Source organism: Oncorhynchus tshawytscha, linkage group LG25 (assembly GCF_018296145.1).
Source record: "Oncorhynchus tshawytscha isolate Ot180627B linkage group LG25, Otsh_v2.0, whole genome shotgun sequence".
NCBI lineage: Eukaryota > Metazoa > Chordata > Actinopteri > Salmoniformes > Salmonidae > Oncorhynchus > Oncorhynchus tshawytscha.
Genome location: NC_056453.1, coordinates 5,691,128 through 5,705,047, shown reverse-complemented (window position 1 = coordinate 5,705,047; position 13,920 = coordinate 5,691,128). Strand labels below are relative to the sequence as shown.

At 44.6% G+C, this 13,920-nt stretch overlaps 1 protein-coding gene across 6 annotated transcripts in view; it reads left to right on the top strand.

The window, feature by feature from the left end:
- The window catches only part of LOC112224099 (retinoic acid receptor alpha), a 247,855-nt gene that overhangs the window by 214,623 nt on the left and 19,312 nt on the right, over positions 1-13,920 (top strand). For all 6 annotated transcript variants that reach the window (XM_042305890.1, XM_042305891.1, XM_042305892.1 and 3 more), the window contains 2 exons: positions 4,411-4,559; positions 13,867-13,920. The exon at positions 13,867-13,920 is cut by the window's right edge and continues 88 nt beyond it. In XM_042305890.1, the coding sequence (XP_042161824.1) occupies positions 4,411-4,559; positions 13,867-13,920 (203 nt within the window). The remainder of the gene's footprint in view (positions 1-4,410; positions 4,560-13,866) is intronic.

Genomic DNA, 13,920 nt, shown 5'->3' with positions numbered 1-13,920 from the left:
GCACAGAACATGTTATAATTGTGCTTACGCAACCTTGATTATTGTATATGTGTCTCTGCGTAGGAGTGTGTGCATGCAGGCACCCACGTCTGCTTGTGTGTGTCTAGGGCTGTGGTGGCAATGGAATTTGGGATGATGGTAATGGCCAGCGAAATGACCGCTGTCTCCGTAATAACAGCAACGTTGGTGGGATGCACATTTTCTCCTGATGCATGTGCTGCCATTGAATAGAACGGGCGTCCCCATTCAAGTCGAGGATGGCTAAGTGGGTGGACTGGCCGCTAGGACTGGGCGGTATACTGGGGAATTTGGAAATAACCACAGGATGGTTTTTCAATACCGTTGAAGCAATTTATTTGAACTATTTCTATACATTTTGATATTTGTAGCTTCTTTAAGTAAATACTCGCTGTCATCTTGTGCAATGCGTTAGGATATACAGTGGCAAAATAAGTATGTGAATCCTTTGGAATTACCTGGATTTCTGCATAAATTGGTCATAAAATTTGATCGGATCTTCATTTAAGTCACAACAATAAAAAAACACTGTGTGCTTAAACTAATAACACACAAGTCATTGTATTTTTTGTATCTATATTGAATACATAATTTAAACATTCACAGTGTAGGTTAGAAAAAGTATGTGAACCCCTAGGCTAATGACTTCTCCAAAAGGTAATTGGAGTCAGCTTACCCCGAGTCCAATCAATGAGACGAGATTGGAGATGTTTGTTAGAGCTGCCCTGCCCATTAAAAAAAATCAAATTTGAGTTTGCTATTCACAAGAAGCATTGCCTGATGTGAACCATGCCTTGAACAAAAGAGATCTCAGAAGACCTAAAATGAAGAATTGTTGACCTGCATAAAGCTGTAAAGTGTTACAAAAGCATCTCTAACAGCCTTGACGTTCATCAGTCCACGGTAAGACATGGTCTATAAATGGAGAAAGTTCAGCACTGTTGCTACTCTCCCTAGGAGTGGCTGCCCTGCAAAGATGACTGCAAGAGCACAGCGCAGAATGCTCAATGAGGTTAAGAAGAATCCTAGAGTGTCAACTAAAGACTTACAGAAATCTCTGGAACATGCTAACTTCTCTGTTGACGAGTATACGATACGTAAAAAAACACTAAACAAGAATGGTGTTCATGGGAGGACACCATGGAAGAAGCCACTGCTGTCCAAAAAATAACATTACTGCACATCGGAAGTTTGCAAAAGAGCACCTGGATGTTCCACAGTGCTACTGGCAAAATATTCTGTGGACAGATGAAACTACAGTTGAGTTGTTTGGAAGGAACACACAAGACTGTGTAGAGAAAAAAGGCACAGCACACCAACATCAAAACCTCATTCCAGCTGCAAAGTATGGTGGAGGGAGCATCATGGTTTGGGACTGTTTTGCTGGACAGCTTGCCATCATCGGCGGAAAAATGAATTCCCAAGTTTATCAAGACATTTTGCAGGAGCATGTAAGGCTATCTGTCCGCCAATTGACGCTCAACAGAAATTGGTTGACGCAACAGGACAACGACCCAAAACACAGAAGTAAATCAACAACAAAATGGCTTCAACAGAAGAAAATAGTGGCCCAGCCAGAGTCTTAACCTTAACCCGATTTGAGATGCTGTGGCATGACCTTGAGCGGTTCACACCAGACATCCCAAGAATATTGTGGAACTGAAACAGTTTTGTGAAGAGGAATGGTCCAAAATTCCTCCTGACCGTTGTGCAGGTCTGATCTGCAACTACAGAAAACATTTGGTTGAGTTTATTGCTGCCAAAGGAGGGTCAACCAGCTATTAAATCCAAGGGTTCACATACCTTTCCCTTTTCCCCTGTGAACGTTTACACGGTGTGTTCAACAAAGACATGAACATGTCTAATTTTTTGTTGTGTTATCTGTTTAATCAGACTGTCTATTGTTGTGACTTCGATGAAGATCAGATCAAATGTTATGACCAAGTTCTGCATAAATCCAGGTAATTCCAAAGGTTTCACATCATTTTCTTTCCATTGTAAAGCACGTTCTTCATTTGACCCTTTACAGCTTCATAATGTAAATAATGTTTAGTTCCCCTGAACAGTTGAGCCAGTCGTGTGTTTGTAAATAGCACAACGGGAGAAGACTGGAGCAGGTGAGCCCAGCTGTGTATTGATGGGTCGCATTTATATTGAAATATTTGCTTAAATCTAGTGATTAGGGACGTGCAGCTGTAGTTTTACGTTAGTGCAACACATTCAGAAGAAAATAGCTTAGTTTTCTTGAACAGACGTGGAACGCTGTTTGGCTGGCAGCTTACAGGGGTAAACTTCTTTTGTTGTTGCAAAAACGATGCATGACCATCATAATTTATGTTTATCATAGAATGACTGTAGCCAGCGACACTTCCTAATATTTTGCTTAGTTATTTTACCAGAGAACAGTAGTCTGTCTACACCGAGTAAAATGCTACACATCAGTCCTAGTGCTCAAGCACAACATTTGTCTGTTGCCCGGCAGAAATGAATAGGAAGAAGCATTTTAGATCTGCATTTACAAAACGCTGCATGAGATTTCTGAGCCGTATTATATTTCTTTCCGCATAAAGAAAGAACAGTTCTGCGTTGACGTGAGCCCTAACTTGCTACTTAGTAATTGGCTCATTTAATAAGGTGACAGGGCATCGTATTGTGTAAGGTAAGCTTTCTGCCGTGTTTGAGAAGTCAAAGCCATTTGGATGAGTTGTCTGTACAGCTGCCACTGCTATCTGGATTTGCTTGCTGTTTTCTCCTCTGTTCTCAACCCATCTGCTCCTCCCCCATCTTCTCCTAGCAGAGCAGGCAGGCCCATTGCCCTCGCGACTCTACTCTGACACAGCATGTACACAATTGAATATACCACTGTTGGACTGAAATCAAGTTGTAGAAACATCTCAAGGATGATCAATGGAAACAGGATGTTCCTGGAGCTCAATTTGGAGTCTCATATGAAAGGGTCTGAATACTTATGTGAATAAAGTATTTCTTCAATTTTTTTAATTTGCAAAAATTGATAAAAACCTGTTTTTGCTTTGTCATTATGAAGTATTGTATGTATGTATGGTATTCACTATTAGTTTTGCTAATTTAAGTAGCATTCTGATAACAAATGCCCAATGGTCTTTTTTTGCGCTTTTTTGGCTACTAAGCTGTAAATCCCAGAATGAGAGAAGGAAGATATGAAAGTCTGGAAACCACCCAAACCTACTGGTGGCCATTCTGAATGTACCCATAGGAGCAAAGGAAGTAAAATCAGGAAGTGTACCCATCAATTTGTGTTGTGATTTGTTTATTGAACTCAACTTACATTACAAAAAAAAGACTTTCCATTACATCAGTTAACATCATTTGAATGAACATTCTACATGACCATGGCAGTTATTGGATCACAATACCAGGCAGCCATTGCAGGTGTACCCATGAGTTTACCAGTCAAATTGCCAGGGTTATTGGTTCCAAACCTGTTCTTTTCATTCTATGTTTGCTGCTGCTGGATTGTGGGGAGTGTTGCCTAGGTAACTGAAGTTTGCAAACACCTTGCTTGTTTCTGCCAGGAGTAAAAAAGTTTGATTGCGTTAAGAGTCCATGTTACCGCAGAAACAGACTCGAATGCCTGGCCGCACCGTCTCCAGTCAGCTGTTCGTTCCTATCTATTTCAAGAATAATAATCTTACGTCTCGTAACAAGGGATTCCGACTGATTTTATCTCAGTTAATTCTCCCGTCTTAAGCCTTTTTGTTTTCAGGGCCGGGAATGAGAGCAAGAGAAGGAGAGAGGGAAAGAGAACGTGGGGGAGAGTGACTCTTGTCTTTAGTCTTGTTATTATTTTCCCCAGAGACTGAGAGAGAATACAAGGGCGGGAGAGGGAGGATGAGTGCAAGAGAGGAAGAGGGGGAAGGTCGGGAGGTTGACTCCGTGTGGACAGCCTTGGTATTTGGTTCTCAATGTCCACCTTGACCTTAGCTTAGGTCACCTTCCCTTTTCTCTCTTTGAGAAAACATGATGATACAACTCCGTTCCGGCCACACACACTTACCTCTTATACAGCCTAGAGAGAGAACTATTATGTCTAGTTCCTTCCCTGATAGGTGAGCCAATTTCTCTCTACAGCCATTCAGGACACCCTTATCTGTGTTCTCCACTGCTGATGTTGTCTTGATTGATATGTGGAACCACTAAGGTTACTGGTAAACAAGAATGGCCTGCTTTTCTCTTCTCTGCATCTCCAGCCTTGCTTTGATTCACTGTGCCAAGTGCTCTTACACACACTCTCTCTCGCCAACATCCAGAGTAGTCTTTCTTGTCCAGGATACGGAAGTAGCCTGTCAAGACATTGTCCTTGTCCTCTGTCACTGAGTGTGTGTGCCTCCCTCTCTCTTTTCTCTCCCGCAGCGATAGAGACACAGAGTACCAGCTCAGAGGAGATAGTGCCAAGCCCGCCATCGCCCCCTCCTCCCCCGAGGGTCTACAAGCCCTGCTTCGTGTGCCAGGACAAATCCTCAGGATACCACTATGGAGTCAGTGCCTGCGAAGGTTGCAAGGTGAGACAAACCCTTATGTAGCCATACATTCTATTCCATTCTGTTTTATACTATTTGAACCAGGGTTAAATTGTCAGTTGCTTCTGAGGGGTTTTCTGTGAATGGGCTGGACCAATGCATGTTGGCGTGCCCATGTTGATATTTATAACACTTGTCCTGGTTTGGAATGGGAGTACCCAGTCCCAGGGGGCCATCACCCTAAGGCCCTACTATAATTCATGCACATACTATGCATAGCATCAGCATGATCTGAAGTTCAGAATATACCTAGATTGGTTGGGGTGCATTTGTGGACGCCCTATAAAGAGTGAACTGGGCCATTGCGTATGTCATTGCTTATGGCTTCCCTCCTATATCTATACATGATGGGACTGCCAGATCATCGGGGCTATGCTTCAATACTGCCCTATACACTTCTCATTAACTGTATGAGGAATTGTTTCTTTAAGTGGCTTTAGTTTGACTATCTAGCTGCTGTATCTGTCCACCTCCAAATGACGTCATTGTCTTCGAGTGGGTGTTCCTGCCAGGTGGCATTTAATCCTGGAGCTACACCCTCATTCAGCAAGTGTCGACGTGGGCCCTTGTCATCACGGCTCTCCGTGTTTGTGTCTTACGTTATCTAAGGTTTCCAGCACGTCCTTGAATATCATATGTGTGCTTTCCTCCCGCTCTTACCCTTTTTTAATACGGCCTGTCCAGCCTTTCATGTGAGACGTGTTACGAGAACACCAGGTACGCTGACTTCCACGCTGTCCTGTCAGGCAACCGTCTGCACTCTGAAGTGGTATCTGGCTGCTGTTTCCTTATCTGTAGCACCGTGTTTCACAAGACGGGGGTTGTGTAAGCCTGCGAAAGCTTGCGTTAGCAGTGGTGCTCTGGAGGACTCGCTGTTCATCTGTAATGCATGGAGGTTGAGGGCAGGGCGATGGTCTGAGACTGGCAGGCGGAGGGAGGCTGGATGACTGGCTGTGGTGGTGACAGGTGCCATTAGGCCTGCCTCACATGGCTGGGCCCAGGGAAGATAACACCTGGCTTGTAGGGGGAATGGCTGGAGAGAGGGAGGGACGGGGAGAGGCGCTGCAGGGGGGAACCTGGTTGCATCCAGAGTGGAGATGAGGGGATTAGGTTGACGGTAAGGAGGAGAGGACAGATGAGAAGATAGAAAGGACAGGACCGGAGAGGAGGCGAGTCGAGATGATGGAAAGGGGAGAAAAAACGAGTAGATTTTCTTGAGCAGACAGTCCTGTTTTAACACAGTAGCACGAGGCAAGGTCTCGCCTCTGGGCGTTCATTGAAACTGAACCTACCCTCTAAAAGAAATGTATACCAAGTAAATAAAGCCTTAACCTGCCTTTTGGGGGGCAGAAAAGCCCCACTTGACGGAGTTGCCTGTTGCATGTCCTCAATAGCTTTTAATGTGTTTCTTAACTTCACACTAATAGGCCCTGATTTAAATAGGCTAATACGATTTGTGTGTGTGTGTGTGTGTGTGTGTGTGTGGCCTCAGTCAGTGTGAAAGCATGGGTATGACTTTGTTGGCTAAATCAGAAACCAACTGGCACCCATGCTAGTGTTACTTTCCTGCTCTGCTTAAACTCACTGACCCAGGATGCTGTGCGTGCATACGTACATGTTTGTGTGCACATCCCTTCCGGGTGGTAGCTACCCCAACGCCAGCTGCTAGTCTCCACCCCCAGCCGGGCGTCCTGGGGAGAGCAGAACTGACAAATTCAGCATTCGCCTCCTCTCTCCTAGTCTTCTAAACAGGAGATGAGGGAGCTTTGTATCCTCAATATTTCAACACAACAGGTGTATTCAGACCCCTGGACTTTTTCCACATTTTGATATGTTACAGCCTTATTCTAAAATAGATTTTTTTAAACACACAATACCCAATAATGACAAAGCGAAAACAGTTTTTGGGGGATTTGTAAAAATCAAAATCAACATACCTTATTTACATAAGTATTCAGACTTTTTTCTCAGGTACATCCTGTTTCCATGGATCATCCTTGAGATGTTTCTACAACTTGATTGGAGTCCACCTGTGGTAAATTCAATTGATTGGATATGATTTGGAAAGGCACACACCTGTCTATTTAAGGTCCCACAGTTGACAGTGCATGTCAGCAAAAACCAAGCCATGAGGTCGAAGGAATTGTCCGTAGAGCTCTGAGACAGGATTGTTTCTAGGGACAGATGGATGGGTACCAAAAATGTCTGCAGCATTGAAGGTCCCCAAGAACACAGTGGCCCCCATCATTCTGCTTTGCTTTATCTTGGCCAGATCGCAATTTTAAATGAGAACTTGTTCTCAACTTGCCTACCTGGTTAAATAAAGGTGAAATAAAAAATCTAATACATTTAAAAAATCTGAAATGGAACAAAGACTTTTCCTAGAGCTGTCCGCCCGGCCAAACTGAGCAATCGGGGAGAAAGGCCTTGGTCAGGGAGGTGACCAAGAACCCGATGGTCACTCTGACAGAGTTCTAGAGTTCCTCTGTGGAGTTGGGAGAACCTTCCAGAAGGACCATCTCTGCAGCACTCCAGTAATCAGGCCAGACGGAAGGCACATGACCGCACGCTTGCAGTTTGCCAAAAGGCACTTAGACTCTCAGACCATGAGAAACAAGATTCTCTGGTCTGATGAAACCAATATTGAACTCTTTGGTCTGAATGCCAAGCTTCCCGCCTGGAAGAAACCTGGCACCATGGTGGTGAAAACATCATGCTGTGGGGATGTTTTTCAGCGGTAGGGACTGGAAGACTAGTCAGGATTGAGGCAAAGATGAACAGAGCAAAGTACAGAGATCCTTGATGAAATCCAGAGCGCTCAGGGCTTCAGACTGGGGAGAAGGTTCACCTTCCAACAGCACAACGACCCCAAGTACACAGCCAAGACGATGCAGGAGTGACTTCGGAACAAGTCTCTGAATGTCCTTGAGTGGCTCAGCCAGAGCCTGGACTTGAAACCGATCAAACATCTCTGGAGAGACCTGAAAATAGCTGTGCAGTGAAGATCCCCATCCAACCTGACAGAGCTTGAGAGGATCTGCAGAGAAGAATGGGAGAAACTCCCCAAATACAGGTGTGCCAAGCTTGTAGCGTCATACCCAAGAAGATTTGAGGCTGTAATTGCAGCCAAAGGTGCTTTAACAAAGTACTGAGTAAAGGGTCTGAATAGTTATGTAAATGTGATATTTCAGTTTTTATTTTTAATAAATGAGCAAAAATGTCAACCTGTTTTTCTTTGTCGTTATGGGGTATTGTGTGTAGATTGATGAGGAAAAAATACAATTGAATCCATTTTAGAATAAGGCTGTAACGTAACAAAATGTGCAAAAAGTCGAGGGGTCTGAATACTTTCCGAAGGCACTGTACATACGGCCACTCATCGGAGACTGGGGTAAGTTGAGGGTTAGCAACGTAGCATTTCCTTAACCAGCCCAACTACAAAGCCCAACCCTAGGGTGCGGTGAGGAATCATGTCAGACCAAACTACTTAGAGATGGCTCATTTGTTTGTTGTTGAAGTGGAGTCTCTTTTTCTCTCTCGTTCCTTCTCGTTCTCCCAGATATAAACACATTAACATAAAATGTGTATGCTCTCCTCATTTATTGTCTCGGAGGCATCGATGCACAACATCAAGCCTTTTTTTTTTTTTTGCGACGCGAAGACACTTAACATCTTAAGCCCCCACCATCGCTCCTCTCTCTAATGTTGCAGTGTTTTTAGCTGGCCTTGTTAAAGACTCACATCTTTAGTAATGTGCCTGTCGTAGGGTTGGCCGATTTTTAGATCAAATTCATTTGAATTTGTTTTACCACCGAGAATCATGTCTTCTGTGCTGTGTGCATCTTCCCATTTACACACACACACCAAGCCCCTCTTCCTGCCACTCACAATAACAAAGATGAGAGCTCACTTCTTCCTTTGTGACGAGCGGTTTCAACTCGCCCTTTGCATTTGAGGATTGGTCCAACAGAATCGGTCATATGGACACCGAAACACATTGAGGCATTATTTCTAACGAACCCTTTTTATGTCTCAACCCCTCAAATTGCACGCACAGCAGACACTACTAAAACAGGAGTATCAATAAACATTGATTCTGGAAAATGTATGTTCAGTTTTGTCAGTACCGCTAGCAGCATTTTAGCCAAAAGCCATTATACTAGCTGTCTAGTCTGTGTTTTATACATGTGCAATAAGCATGAAACACAATTATGTACGGATTTGGCAACTCGTTCTCATTGTGAGAAATAGGGTAGGGCACTTGATTTGAACATCTGAACTAAGTGGACAGGCTAGCATGCTGTTAAAACAGTTGGAGACGGACAGGACAGAAGGGTGTGTTCATAACAATTCAACTGTTCTACCTTCTTAGCAAGTAAATCTATCTGAGTTTGCTCAACTTGAAATATAAAGATTAGCTGGCTACTCACTAGCACATGAGCTTTTGCTTGATTTGTTAATGAGATCTGTGTTAATGTTCTATAATGGCTGCTACAAGAAGTTAGTCATTATTAGGTAATGTGCGTTATGCATAGTTCTGGTTAAATTGGTTACAAAAAGGGCATTTCATAGACTGATCAGTAAAAAGCTGAATAAACAACACACACCCACATACGCATACAAATGTAGAAACGTGCACGCTCGCGCACACATTCCGTACATTTTTAAATCCCCCACATTTAAAAATCCCCCTCAAAATGTTAATCACAGTGCAGATGGTTTGCCTGCTCTTTCTCTTCACTAATGATAGGAGTGTGTTTAGTCTTTTGCGTGTACAATATCCAATCCTGCTTTACTGAAGTTGCGAGACATTGCAAGCCAAGAAATTCAGTTTTTAATCTTTTATTGAACCTTTATTTAATTAGGTAAGTCAGTTAATAACTCATTCTTATTTACAATGATGTCCTATTTACAATGATGGAACAGTGGGTCAACTGTCTTGTTCAGGGGCGGAACAACAGATTACCTTGTCAGCTCAGGGATTCGATTCACCAACCTTTCGGTTACTGGCCCAATGCTCTAACCACTAGGCTACCTGCCGCCCATACATCAGGTGCATATCTACAGTACACAGAATGGATTATTCAAGCCACACACATACATAATTAACCCCCCTCCTGCCCCATCTCCTCCGTTCCTCTCCATTCCTCCCTCCCCCCTTCATCTCTCCGGGCTCCTCTCCTCAGAACGCTGCAGGTGGCTGACAGGCCTGCTGAGGGCTCTTGTCGTCTGGCGGATTAGCGCTTATACAAAGAGGCTTAAGGGGGCGCAGGAAGCAATGACTCCTAATGGGGATGGAGAGGGAGGAGGGACAATGGCTAACCACGAGGAGAGGTCCAATCCCCTGGGCCACCTGAGGTGTGGAATTGGAGGGATTGGTTGTCCCCTTTTATACGTCAAAGGGGCTGGGTCAATCCTCCCATGGCCAGCAGGGTCAGGGTCGGGGCAGCAACGGATCACAGGGAGACGCACCGGGGTCACTGGCAGGTCGTTAGATATCGGCTATTGATTGGCTTTGAAGCCGTAGCTTGTTGTCGTGTATTTTGTTTATGTTATGACTGTGGATCCTAATTTGTTTAGAGACCGGGCCTAGATGTAAGTAATGGAGTCTCACTCTCACTAAAATGGACACATTTTCTATAAACAGGGCCAAGTCTTAATGCTATGCATGTTTTTGTAGGTATTTGTTAGTGCTTTAATGCAAGACTAACAAGCCATTGTGCAAAAAATGTGTAATTAGTGCTTGGAAACAGAGTCTCAGCCCGTTTCCATCTATTTTGGGACAGCATACAAACCTGCATATCTTTAGTGATAATCCATTAAAGGAGAAGTTATTTTTTACAACCAAATCTGTTTTTCTTCATGTAAATAAATGGTATGTTATAGAAGAGTCCAGACACCTTTTTTGTGATTTCACTTGTTTTTGATAAACTTACCCCAGACAGTGAATAACTTCCTCATTCTCGTTGTGCAGTATGGGGGTCCTGAAAAAAAAGTTCTCAGTATAGTGATGCGGTACTTTAGATGTTGTACATATGGAAATGTGTCATTCCAAACGTAATCTGAAACGTTACATTGAATTTTGTGCGACTCGAGCTGTTTTCCTTGCTCCGCTGTGCAGGCCGGGTGTGGTCCGGCCTGCAGAGATCCACATCAACGGGACTGCAGTAGAAAGTCGGCCGTTTTAAGTCCTTCCGCGTCCAAATCACAGAGGACTTGAGTTGGACCAACAACAACAACACCACTCATGTCAAGAGGGCGCAACAGCGCCTCTTCTTCCTAAGGCTGCTAAAGAAATGTTACCCCCGGGTCCTCTCAGTACTACCACTGCACCATCGAGAGCCGTTGCATCACGGCCTGGTACAGGAATCACTCAGTCATCGACAGCAAGGCCCTCCAGTACATCACTGGGGCCATGTTCACAGCCATCCAGGACATCTACTTGAAATGGTGCTTGAGGAAGTCCCGCAGCATCATCAAGGACCCCACACACACCAGCCACGAGTTGTTCACTTCCTTATCGTCGGGCAGACTGGTTCGGAGCATGAGGTCTGATACCAACAGGCTCAGGGACAGTTTCTGTCTACAAGCCATCAGACTGTATCAGAGCATGAGGTCTAATACCAACAGGCTCAGGGACAGTTTCTGTCTACAAGCCATCAGACTGGTTCGGAGCATGAGGTCTGATACCAACAGGCTCACGGACAGTTTCTGTCTACAAGCCATCAGACTGGTTTGGAGCATGAGGTCTGATACCAACAGGCTCAGGGACAGTTTCTGTCTGCAAGCCATCAGACTGTATCAGAGCATGAGGTCTGATACCAACAGGCTCAGGGACAGTTTCTGTCTACAAGCCATCAGACTGGTTCGGAGCATGAGGTCTGATACCAACAGGCTCAGGGACAGTTTCTGTCTACAAGCCATCAGACTGTATCAGAGCATGAGGTCTGATACCAACAGGCTCAGGGACAGTTTCTGTCTACAAACCATCAGACTGGTTCGAAGCATGAGGTCTGATACCAACAGGCTCACGGACAGTTTCTGTCTACAAGCCATCAGACTGGTTTGGAGCATGAGGTCTGATACCAACAGGCTCAGGGACAGTTTCTGTCTACAAGCCATCAGACTGGTTCGGAGCATGAGGTCTGATACCAACAGGCACAGTTTCTATCTACAAACCATCAGACTGCACCAGAGCATGAGGTCTGATACCAACAGGCTCAGGGACAGTTTCTGTCTGCAAACCATCAGACTGCACCAGGGCATGAGGTCTGATACCAACAGGCTCAGGGACAGTTTCTGTCTACAAGCCATCAGACTGGTTCGGAGCCTGAGGTCTGATACCAACAGGCTCAGGGACAGTTTCTATCTACAAACCATCAGACTGCACCAGAGCATGAGGTCTGATACCAACAGGCTCAGGGACAGTTTCTGTCTACAAGCCATCAGACTGCACCAGGGCATGAGGTCTGATACCAACAGGCTCAGGGACAGTTTCTGTCTACAAGCCATCAGACTGGTTCGGAGCATGAGGTCTGATACCAACAGGCTCAGGGGACAGTTTCTATCTACAAACCATCAGACTGCATCAGAGCATGAGGTCTGATACCAACAGGCTCAGGGGACAGTTTCTATCTACAAACCATCAGACTGCACCAGAGCATGAGGTCTGATACCAACAGGCTCAGGGACAGTTTCTGTCTACAAACCATCAGACTGGTTCGAAGCATGAGGTCTGATACCAACAGGCTCAGGGGACAGTTTCTATCTACAAACCATCAGACTGCACCAGAGCATGAGGTCTGATACCAACAGGCTCAGGGACAGTTTCTGTCTACAAGCCATCAGACTGGTTCGGAGCATGAGGTCTGATACCAACAGGCTCACAGACAGTTTCTCTCTACAAGCCTTCAGACTGCTAAACACTTGAACTGGACAGACCACCTGAACGGACTCTCCGCACCTTAGCACGCACACTCCCACATAGACACATATATACACGTACACACACATTCATGCTACACACACATAACAGCTGCTGCTACCAAACTCTTATTTACTATTGCTAATACTGCACAATTGAAACACTTGCCCACCAATCCCTCTTTCCCTGATACATGTGTAAATATTGTAGTATAATTCATACCTTCCTGTATTATACGTATGGGTACATTTTTATTCTACTGAGTCATGTACTTTATGTTCCTATTCTTATATTTTATGTCTTATTGTTGCATAGTCGAGTAGGAACCTCCAAGTAAGCATTTCGTTGGACAGTATATACAATGTGTGTCCTGTACATACGACCTAAAACAACTTGAAACACGTCCCACCAGCCTCACATCTCTCTTCTCAGGAGGGGAGGACCAGGAGAGCGAAGGATAGATGATGATCCAGGAAGGACAAATTGTGGTCTTTAGTGCATGGGCCATCTGTCGACCAGAGAGCTAATCTCCTCCTGGCATCTTCTATAGTATCTGCCTTTGTGCCATATTGCGTTCTTTGGGAATACACAAAGTGGGTGGATGCCTCGAATGGTCGATATTGTATTGCTATGGTTTTTAGGTTTTGTAGCTTTGAGACTCGTGGTTTTGTGTATTGTAATATCCATTCTTGATTCATTTTAAAAAGACAAAGGTTCCACTCTAGTGTCTATTCCTCACAATGAGAGACGAGACCATTTTGATGTGCTTTCTTGCTGGGGAGCCCCCCCCCCTCCCCCTTCCTGTCCTTTAATTTAGTTTCAGATGTCCGCTCATCCTTTTAGATTCAGAGTACTTGTAAGCGTTTTAAACCAATGTTCTCTCTGTAATGATGTTGGCCTCCACCCAGAATTGTTTTTGCTGGGCCATATCAAGATTTAAAGTAGGGCATTGATAGGTAGCTAGAGGCTAGTAGACTCTGCGTTTTGTATCCCCAAACGGTTCTGACTTACTTAACATCCTTAAAGCATCTCTCAATGTCCCTAGTGCTCCATTGCCAAGGTAGGAGGGTGATCTCATGAGATGGCAACATGAGTTAATATTTATTATCCTACAGATGACTCATTGGTAAGACTTTCAAGAGCTCAGTGTTCGGTAGCTCATTGCCTTTAATTGTTGAGCATATGGCCACACTCCAGTACTGTTATCTATAGGTTCTTGAATCTACACACACACACACACACACACACACACACACACACACACACACACACACACACTGACAATGTCTCTCTCCTTCCTTCCATTCTCTTGCGCCCTCTTTTTCTTTTCCTATCTCTCTCTTTCTTCATCCCTCTGTCCTCCAGGGCTTCTTTCGGAGGAGCATCCAGAAGAGCATGGTGTACACATGTCACCGGGAG